Source organism: Carlito syrichta, unplaced genomic scaffold, assembly GCF_000164805.1.
Source record: "Carlito syrichta isolate Samal-C Ts95f unplaced genomic scaffold, Tarsius_syrichta-2.0.1 Scaffold304428, whole genome shotgun sequence".
NCBI classification, from domain to species: Eukaryota; Metazoa; Chordata; class Mammalia; order Primates; family Tarsiidae; genus Carlito; species Carlito syrichta.
In genome coordinates, this window is record NW_007248524.1 from 80,790 (window position 1) to 91,511 (window position 10,722).

A 10,722-nucleotide genomic window follows, 5' to 3' on the forward strand; every position below is an offset into this window, starting at 1 on the left:
TCACCGGAAAACCCGGCAGGCTCGCCAGACGCAAAGCTAGCAGGTTTCGGGAGGCGCGGCCCGCCCGGCCGTCCACACCGAATCTCAAGCCAGCTGTTCTCACCGGCAGCGCTCCCACGCGGGCCGTGGCTTGTGCGGCTGGCGGTGTCAACACACACGTGTCGCCTGCAGCCCCACCGCAGGGCATCCAGCAGAGGCGCGAGCCCTGGGAATCCCTGGACGCGACAGGCCCTCGGCCCCCGCACCCTCCTCGGGCCATCGCCCGGCACGTGGGGCCTGCGCTGCCACCGCGCGCCGGGCTTGAGCCCCTGCTGTTGTGACGCTCCAAGCCAGTAAGCTTCGAAGTCACAACTGCGTCTTCTCCGAAGAATTCCCTTCCTCTAGGCGAAAGGATGACCTTCCGACGAGAGTTCCGAGGCTGCCGGCACACTGTCCGGAGACCCCCTGCTACTCTGAGGGGCATTCAAACCCAGGTCCCCCACGCACCTTCAGCGGGTTGACCCTGGGGTCGATGCGGCCCTCCTCGATGTCCGCGATTTCCTGCCGAATGCTGATCATGGCATCACAGAATCTGTCCAGCTCTGCCTTGTCTTCTGACTCAGTGGGCTCAACCATGAGGGTCCCTGCCACAGGCCAGGACATAGTAGGGGCGTGAAATCCTGCAAACGGAGACAAGAGAATCTGCCTCACAGACTTTGGCCTCCCCAGTTTGGAAGAAAAGTTCCCATCACCTCTGCTAATTGACCTGAAGGAATTCATCAGATACATTTGCAACTATAGGTATTTGGGGACCTGTCTCAGCACTGTTTATAGAAGAAAAACATGTTGGGTATGATGGCTCACACCTGTCATCCCAGCACCTTGGGAGGCGGAGGCAAGAGGACTGCCTGAGCCTAGGGGTTTGAGACCCGCCTGGGCAACTTGGTGAGACCTCATTTCTACAATAAATCAAAAAATTAGCTGGGTGTGGTGGTGCGCGCCTGTAGTTCCAGCTGCTTGGAAGGCTGAGGCGGAAGGATCACCTGAGCGCCCAGCAGTCTGCGAGGGCTGTGAGCATACCTCTGCACTCCAGCTTGAGTGACAGAGTGAGACTCCGACTCAAAAAAGAAAAAGAAAAAAGAAAAACAAGAGACAAACTAATATCCAACAATTGGGGGTCAGTTAAGCAATTTTACAGTGTACTCATACAGCAAATAAACTACCATTTAAAACGTATTCAAATGTGTTAAACTGGGCAAGCATTCAGAAACATTAAGTGAAAAGAGTAAGCTACACAGTGATATCCCATTTTTGTAAAAAAAAAAAAAAAAAAGGAAGGTCAAGTATTACAGGTGTATATTTTATGAGGAAAGATGCCTTGAAGAAGACATAAAGTGTTAACAGTAATTATGGCCAGAAAGTGAGGCTGAGATTTTTATTGTCGTCATCATAGAATCTCTCTATGACGACCTTGTGTTACTTACAATCAAGATAAATAAAAATAGTACAGGCTACCAAAAGTGAGATAACGAGGGCACAAGCATCAGGGATCCTGGAGCAAATCTTCCTGTTCCCATTTTGCAGACGGCGAAACTGAGGCTCTGCCTGTATGTGGAAAGCCTTTGCCTTTACACTGAACACAGGCTCAAAGTACTTCCATGTTTCTCAACGTTTCCACATGTAGGACACGGTGACAAGATGCCACACGGTCAAGAGAGAGATTTCCAGGGCAAAAGCCACAAACAACGTGTGTCACTTGTTACACTTTTCTAAGGAGACTTTAGGAAGACGAAGAGTAGCTCCCAGGTCGCTCCCCCATCCGCTGACACCGCCCTGGAGTGAGCGAGTCCCCCGTTCGGGTGTCCGTCGTCATGGCGGGGGTGCTCCTGAGTCATGCCTGCTGGCTTCGAGGGAGTCTCTCCCTGGCGTTCTTCAGAAAAACTTTCGCCGTGTCAGGAGGGCGAAAGGACTGTGGGCGCCACCGGCACGGACACCACCCAGACTTCTACAGAGATGCTGTTTGCTTCATCACATGTCTATTCCACCTGCGTCCATCCTCCTTTTCTTTCTTTCTTTCTTGTGTTTTGGAGCCAGAGCTTTACTCTGTCACCCAGGCTAGAGTGCAGTGGCCTGACTGTGGCTCACCACAGCCTCGCCCTCCTGGACTCAAGCAATCCTCCCGCCTCAGCCTCCCAAGTAGCTGGGACTACAAGCATGCACCACCACGCGCAGCAAACTTTTTGTAGAGAAGAGGTCTTGCTACGTTGCCCAGGATGGTGTTGAACTCCTGGGCTCAAGCAGTCCTCCCGCCTCAGCCTCCCAAATTACTGGGATCATAGGCTGGGATTACCACACTCTGCCCCATCTGGTTTTTTGATGCATTTCAAAATACACTGCAGTCGCCAGCACACTTCAGGCTTGAACACTTCAGCATGCATGTCACTAGCTAGAATCTACCATCTGTTCACGTTTTGTGGTAAAACAGTGACATGCACAAATTCTAACTGGGTTTTGACAGATGCACAGGCCTGTGTCACCCAAACCATACTGGGAGTTTTGTGGGGTTTTTGTTGTTTTGTTTTTGCTTTTTAAGAAGAACTGATGACCTATGAAGCCGGCACTCAATTCCGTGTGTAAGCCCACATAGTCCAACATACCCTGCCGCCGTGGCTCCTTTCTCTGGGGCCATCTGGGAAGTTGCAGAAACACGGATTCCTGCGCCTGGACCCTGACTCCGAGAAGGGTCCAGAAATCTATGAATCATAAAACTTCCCAGGTGATTCTGATGATGAGCCAGGAAACCTCCGTCCTTGGGCAGAATGCCCCAAACCGGTCTGAGAAGACTCATGGGGGGGGGGGGGTGCTTGTCCCGTACACGGATTTCTAGGCCTCTTCCCTGAAACCCAGATTCGGTGTGGTCAAGATGCAGAACTTGTGTTGCCATTTTACACGTGTTTTTACTGAGCTATTCATCCCGTCACTTATCTATTCATTCAGAGTCAGGATCTCACTGAGTGGCCCAGGCTGGAGGGCAGCGGCACCATCACGGCTCACTGAAGCCGCAAGCTCCGGGGCGCAGGCGATCCTCCTGCCTCACTTCCTGAGTAGCTGGAACTACCGGCACACGCCAGCGTGCCCAGCTAACTTTCTCACTCTCCCGTGGAGACAAGATTTCACCATGCTGCCTAGGCTAGTCTTGAACTCCTGAACTCAAGCAGTTCTCCCGGCTCGGCTTCCCAAAGTGCAGGGTTTGCAGGCGTGAGCCATCAGGCCCGGCCCAGTCTCTCGTCTTCCGACGTGTGTGACTGCCTCCCATGCGCCAAGCGCCCAGACAACTCCAGGCTCTAGACAAGTATGGGAAACGTTCTGTCAAACGTCAAAATAACATCAAGGTCAGGAGATAGACAGGACTTGGAGTCATTGGCGGTGGCTCCAGGGGCCACTTCTCTTTGAGCCCCCCCCGCCTCCCTGCAGATGTGTTGCGGTTAGATGTGTGATGTAGACAGAGCCTCCAAAACATGAGTCATATGTGAGTCGGCCCTTACTCAGTTACTAGCCAGGAGGTTGAGTCAGGAGAAATGCGCTCTCCTGTGAGGTTAGAAGAGTGGCCGGAAGGGCCGGCACCTGTAATTCCAGCATTTTGGAAGGCTCAGGCGGGTGAACTGCTTGAGCCAGGAGTTTGAGACCAGTCCGGACAACATAGCAAGACCTCATCTCTGTATTTTAAAAAAAAAAAAAAAGTGGGCCGGGCACAGTGGCTCATGCCTATAATCCCAGCACTTTGGGAGGTCGAGGAGAGAGGATTGCCTGAGCCCACGGGTTTGAGACCAGCCTGGGCAACTTGGCGAGACCTCGTCTCTACCATAAATCAAAAAATTAGCCAGGCATGGTGGCACGTGCCTGTAGTTCCAGCTACTTGGAAGGCTGAGGCAGAAGGGTCACCTGAGCCCAGCAGGTCGAGGCTGTGGTGGCTGTGAGCATGCCACTGCCCTCCAGCCTGAGTGACAGAGTGAGGACTCCAACTGAAGAAAAATTAAATTAAAGAGTGGCCAAAAGGAGATTCTGAGGAGGCGGCTGCTAATTTCATTGATTAAACCATTCTCTGCCTTTCCTGTTTATTACCATTTAATTCTGCATAATAAGAGCATTCATGAGAGAGAGAGAGAGAGAGAGAGACTTGTGCCATGTCCATCATGATGCAGAAGTGTTAAATATAAAAAATGTTCTCTTTCCTTCCTTTTTTTTTTTTAAAGTCGGAGTCTCATTCTGTCAACCATAGCCACTGCAGCCTCGACCTGCTGGGCTCCGGCAGTCCTTCTGCCTCTGCCTTCTAAGGAGCCGGAACCACAGGCATGTGTCAGCATGCCAGGCTGATTCTTTGATTTATTGGAGAGATGAGGTCTCGCTAAGTTGCCTGCAAATCCCTGAGCTCAGCAATCCTCTCATCTTGGCTTCCCAAGGTGCTGGGATGACAGGTTTGAACCACCGCGCCCAGCCTCTCTTTCCTTCTTAAAATAAGTCCTTTCTGTCCAGCTAGGACTTCACATCCACCAAAAGGCAAAGCTCTCCCTGACCTAGCCTTCCTGAGCGGTGAAGCACCCTTGATAGTAATAATTTCACTGAGAAAACGTATCTCATAAAGGCTATGCTAAGACACACGTGAAGGGCCCACATCTTCCTTTTTTTTTTTTTTGAGTTGGAGTCTCTCACTCTGTCACCCAGGCTGCAGTGCAATCACGGTGCCACCCCAGTGTCTACCCGCTGGGCTCCGGCGATCCCTCCGCCTCAGCCTTCCAAGTAGCCGGAACTACAGGCGCGCACTACCACACCCGGCTGATTTTTGATGAATTGTGGGGACGAGGTCTCGCCAAGTTGCCCAGGCCGGTCTCAAACTCGCGGGCTCAGCCCTTCCACTCGTCTCGGCCTCCGAAAGGGCAGGAATGACAGGCTGAGCCACCGAACCTGGCCAGGCCCATGTCTTTCCAAACGCTTTCATGGAAGTTGCCTTTTCTTTGTAAGAACAGCACAGGCCTACTTCTTCACCTTGAGGTGAAGGGGTGAGCCCCCACGCCTGGCCTGGGAGGAAGAATTTCCCAGAAATGCAGACAAGAGCAGAATCGTTTCTCTGGGATTTTAAGTGTCAACCACAAAGACGTCTGTTCTTGGCTGCTGATGGATTCAAGATGCACATTTTAGTGTCTTTCAAAGGGCGGGACCAGTGCGGTCAGAAAGGAAAGTTTTCTCCCTGTGATCTCGAAGGTGGCCGAGAGCCCCGGGCTCCCGCTGACCGCAGATGGGTTTCCCGTGGGGCCTGCACTTCCTGTGTGTGCGCTAAGGAAGTGGGCCACCGCCGGCGTGGGCCGTGGCAAGAACGTCAGCAGTCTCTTACCATAGTCCTGGAGCCGCTTGGCCACGTCCACAGCCTCGATGTTTGCCGACTTTTTGAAGGGTCTTGTGTCCAGAATAAACTCGTGAGCCACGTAACCTGTTCGGAAACACTGGTTCAGCCCAAGGGTAGTATCAGCTTATTGTTTTAAGCAAACAAACGAACAAGTAATTCAACTGTTTATGTCTATCAGTGAGGACCAAGAAGACACAGCACGCGGTGAGTTTGTAGTTGGCAGCAAAGACTTCATTTAGTCTTTTTTTTGCTTTGCTTTTGTTTTGTTTTTTGAGTTGGAGCCTCACTCTGTCGTCCAGACTAGACAGGAGTGGCATGTTCCCGGCCACCACAGCCTCTACCAGCCAGGCGCCGGCGATCCTTCCAACTCAGCCTTCCAAGGAGCTGGAACTACAGGTGTGCACTACCACGCCCGGCTAGTTTTTGATTTTTTGTAGAGATGAGGTCCTGCCAAGTTGCCTGGGCGCGTCTTGAACCCGCCGGCTCAGGCAAACCACTCACCTCGGTCTCCCAAAGCGCTGGGATTACAGGCTGCGCCACCGAGCCTGGCCTCATTTAGTCTCAAATGGCAGATAAAAAGTTTAGCAAAGCAGACCAATGTGTCTGATCTTTCGCTCACTACACGGTAAACTCGATTATGGCTGGCGGCAGGTGGGAGGCATTGCTGGAACATTCCACAGAGATTATTTCTACTCTAAGGACTCAAAATCTACTTGCAACGATTAAACATGTCATAGAATCCTGATTCTTTTATACAGCATATTTCTAGAGCCATTGACATTTATTCTTCACACCAAATAACGGTCTCCCCCGTGGAGACACTAAACGTGTGTCCATAAGACACAAACAGAATTTTATGTGATTCTTCAAAGGACCTTTTAAGGTTTGGGGTTCAGGCTGCAGACACAGAATTAGAAATAAGCAATGTCAACCAGTATGCCACAAGTGGCAAGGACCTGGTGAGGCCAAAGTCGGGAGGGTCCGTTCACTTTGCTCTACTGGTTGTCTGTCCCTCCTCGGACATGCTTGGGGCCAGCAGTGTTTGGATCTGGGACGTTTTTCAGAGTGTGGGACATCTGCATCATACTTACCAATGGAGCATCCCTGATTCAAACATTCAGAATCTGGAAGGCTGGCCCGGGCATGTTCTTGGGCCGCCCTATGGGTGCTCAGAAGCGCTCGGCCTTTCAGATGAGGGAGACTGAACCCGGCATTTGTAAACAGAGTGCTTCTCTAGGCCCAGGCTGCCAGCAAGCGCCCCGCATGAGCCCTGACCACACATCCGCCCTCAAGAACGAGCCCTAGAGTAAGCCAGCATTTCGATAACCGAAACGAGGCTGCTGGGGGGAGACGACGACGTGCTCCTCTCTGTGCCTCCGCCTCCCGCGCCGACTCTCGGCAAGAATTCAAAGCAGACACAACCTCTCAAGCCTGTGAGAACAGCGCCACTCGGCAGCAGCCCCTGAAGAGAACCTCTGCTTTGCGCAGAATCGGTAAACACGAAAGGACAGATTCCTGCTTGAAGACAAAAGCCCGGGAGCTGAGACCGTGCTGAAACTGCCTTTTGGGGGGCCAGGGTCTCCCATCCCCCAGTGCTGTGGCAGAATCCTGGCTTGCCGCACCCCCGGCCTCCCGGCTCAGGCTGTCTTTCTGCCCCAGCCTCCTGAGTAGCTGGACGGCAGGCGTGTGCCAGCAGGCCCGGCTGACTTGTTCACTTTTTGTGGAAGCGAGGACTCGCTCTGTTGCCTAGGCTGGTCTCCGACGCCTGGGCTCAGGCAACCCTCCCCCTGGGCCTCCCAAAGCGCAGGGACTACAAGTGTGAGCCGCCAAGCTCAGCCTGAAACTGCCTATCTTTAAAATATGGCTTCTCACAAGGATGGAGAACAAATTTCTAAGAGGTGTGATTCCAAAGCAGAACGCTCTGCTTGTGGGTAGGTAGGCTCAGGACAAATAAGCGCTGAAAAGGAATAACCAGTGGGCGGTTCGGGAGGCGCTCAGAGACGACTCAAGTCCTGGCCAACTCCCGAGCCCAGGACTCTCCCCCGCCTGCCATGCCGCCCTGCTTGTGGTCCTGCGGCAGCGCTGCCCCTTCTTCTCTGAGCCCCAGCTGCTGGCCAGCGGGAGGTCCCTGCTCTGAAGGACACTCAGACGGTGGGGGTGGGGTGCGGGGAGGAGTCGCTCTTCCTGGCAGGCCGAGAGGCGAGTCTTCCCAGCAGAGGTTTGGTCATCGGGAAGGCGCCGTCCGGCCAAGCCCAGCACCACCCTGCTCACACCACAGCGCCATCTGCACAGGCCCCGCCGCAGCCACGAGGCTCGGGAAGAGCTCCACTTTCTAAATGAGGCTCAGATGTTATTTTCTAAGCCCATATGGAAACTGTGATGGAATTTCAGCGTCCCTCTCCATTTCGACTTGAGCCCGCAAGGGATGGCGTTGCCGCTCGGGGCTGTCCGAGGAGAAAGACCAACACACCTCGGGTGGCAATGCCTAGCAGAAGTGCCACAAGCTGATCGGCGTGAGTTTTAATGTTCCCAGGGTGGGTGTCTCCACTGGGCCGACCAAGACTGTGGTGGAGAAGACACCAGGTCAAAGGAGCCAGGAGGGGGTGGGGCTGGAGGGGTTGAGATGGTGGAAAAGCAAAGCACAGTGGCTTGGCTTTAGGTTTGAGCTGCCTCCCCCTGTAGGCTGATTGTCTTCTGAGGCTGGACACAATATGGAATTGCGCTGTGGGAAACACACTTTGTATTTTTTGAGTTGGAGTCTGCCTCCAGCCCAGGATGGAGTGCAGGGGCACGCGCACAGCCACCACAGCCTCAACCTGCTGGGCTCCGGCGACCCTTCCGCCTCAGCCTTCCAAGCCGCTGGAACTACAGACCCACGCCATCACACCCGGCTAATTTTTTGGTTTATTGTAGAGACGAGGCCTTGCCATTGTACTCAGGCTGGCCTCAAACCCCTGAGCTCAGGCAATCCTCTCACCTCCACCTTCCAAAGTGCTGGGATGCCAGGCGTGAGCCACCATGCCCAGCGACTTCTTCTTGAAGCCCTTCTTGAGACCAGGGACTGGACCTCCCTTGTCCCACATCCTCAAAATTGTCATCTAGGAGTAAGTGGAACTCACTGGGAAATTATTCCATAAAGCCTGTGTGGGCCATCGATGCTCATTCAAGCTCTTCGGCTGTGACCCAGAGACAGGACCCACAGAATCAAAACTCCTGGCTGTTTCCCTGGGTATGAGGCCGGGTAAGTGCGGCCCCTGGCCTCGGCAGGGTCACTTCCAGGTCAGCCAGATGAAAGCCCAACCCCTGGGGCCCCTGCCCACCCATAAAGCAGCAGCCACCCGGAAACCTCTTCAGGGACAGGAATTTGCAGGCAGAGCTGGGTGTGTCTAAAGTAAAAAATCGATAGGCATGTAAGAAATTAAAACATGGAGCCAAGCTTGGTGGCTCAGCCTGTAATCCCGCACTTTGAGAGGCTGAGGTAAGTGGATTGCCTGAGCCCGCGGGTTTGAGACCCGCCTGGGCAGCGAGACCTCATCCCTACAATAAATCAAAAAATCAGCCGGGCGTGGTAGTGCATGCCTGTAATTCCGGCTCCTCCGAAGGCTGAGGCGGAAGGATCGCCGGAGCCCAGCAGGTCGAGGCTGCGGTGGCCGGGAGCGGCCACGGCACTCCAGTCTGGGTGAGAGTGACACTGCGACTCAAAAAAAAAAAAAAGAAATTAAAACATGGGAAACTAACAAGGCCATCCACGCCCAACAGAGGGCTTGGCTTCGCCAAAGGGCCAACCCCCCTGTGAGTCTCTAAACATTCTTCCTTCCCCAAAGGAGCTCCTTCCTTTCCTCGTTCTATCCAACCACAACCATGCATTGCTTAGTGGTGGGGCCACGTTCTAAGATGCGCATTGTCAGCCCATTTGGCCGTGGGGCCAACATCCCAGGATGCGCTCACACAAATCTAGCCGGCAGCGCCCACTGCACACCTAGGCCACACGACGTCACCTGCTGCCCCGAGGGGACAGACCCGCCCAGCCTGCCACAGCCTTGAGGATGGCTGGTAACCGTCACGCCTCGGTAAGTATTTGCGTAGCTAAACAGATAGAGACATATCTGTATCTCTTTAGAGATGTACAGGTGCATGTGTTTTGAGCTGGAGTCTGTCGCCCAGGCTGGAGGGCAGTGGCACACTCAGGGCCACCCAGCGTTGACCTGCTGGGCTCAGGTGATCCTTCCACCTCAGTCTTCCAAGTAGCCGGAACTACACCATCACACCCGGCTAATTTTTTGATTGACTGGAGAGACGAGGTCTCGCCAAGTTGCCCGGGAAAGTCTCGAACCCCTTTCCTCAGGCAATCCTCTCACCTCTGCCTCCCAAAGTGCTGGGATGACAGGTGTAAGCCACCACACCCAGTGTATACATTTAAAATTTTTTTTAAACTTTCTGACTTTTCCATGATAACATTTAGCTTAAACACAAATACATTGCACAGCTGCACAAAAATATTTTCTTTATTTCTTTATAGGTTTTCCCATTTCTAAAGTGATTTATGTTTCGTTTTTAAACTTTTTGCTAAAAAGACACAGGCCAGACAGGGTGGCTCATGCCTGTAATCCCACCACTTTGGGAGACCAAGGTGGGAAGATTTGCTTGAGACCAGTTTGGGCAACACAGCGAGACTGTTCTCTATCTTTAAAAATAAATAAACAAAAATTTAAAAAGAAAGAAAACGAAGACACGAACAGACACCTCAGCCTAGGCCTACACAGGGCCAGGGTTGTCAATACCACTGGCTTCCCCTCCATGTCTGTCCCACTGGAAGGTCTCCAGGGGCGACTGCATGCATGGAGCTGTCGCTGCCTGTGGTAACTGTGCCTTCTCTGGAAGACCTCCTGGAAGTCCTGCCTGAGGCTGTGCATTGCTACCCGTTTTTGTTTTGTTTTGTTTTACCTTTTAGTTGGGGTCTCCCTCTACCACCCAGGCTGGAGTGCAGGGGCATGCTCACAGCCATCACAGCCTCGACCTGCTGAGCTCAGGCGATCCTTCGCCTCAGCCTTCCAAGTAGCTGGAAATACAGGCATGCACCACCACGCCTGGCTCGTTTTTTGATTTACTGTAGAGACGAGGTCTCGCCAAATTGCCCGGGCTGGTCTTGAACCCGCAGGCTCAGGCACTACTCTCGCCTCAGCCTCCCAAAATGCTGGGATGGCAGTTGTGAGCCACCGCACCCGGCCACAGTTAACTTTTTAAAATATGTAAGCAAGCCGGGCTCAGTGACTCAGCCTGTCATCCCGCGCCTTTGGGAGGCTGAGGTGAGTGGATTGCCTGAGCCCGCAGGTTCTAGACCC

General features: G+C 53.2%; 1 protein-coding gene across 1 annotated transcript in view; it reads right to left on the reverse strand.

Moving 5' to 3' along the window:
- The window catches only part of GLDC (glycine decarboxylase), a 99,958-nt gene that overhangs the window by 1,155 nt on the left and 88,081 nt on the right, over nucleotides 1–10,722 (reverse strand). The window contains exons 21-23 of the mRNA XM_021713296.1: nucleotides 5,369–5,464; nucleotides 470–659; nucleotides 5–380 (exon numbers count right to left, since the gene is read on the reverse strand). Coding sequence (XP_021568971.1) covers nucleotides 5–380; nucleotides 470–659; nucleotides 5,369–5,464 — 662 coding nt within the window. The remainder of the gene's footprint in view (nucleotides 1–4; nucleotides 381–469; nucleotides 660–5,368; nucleotides 5,465–10,722) is intronic.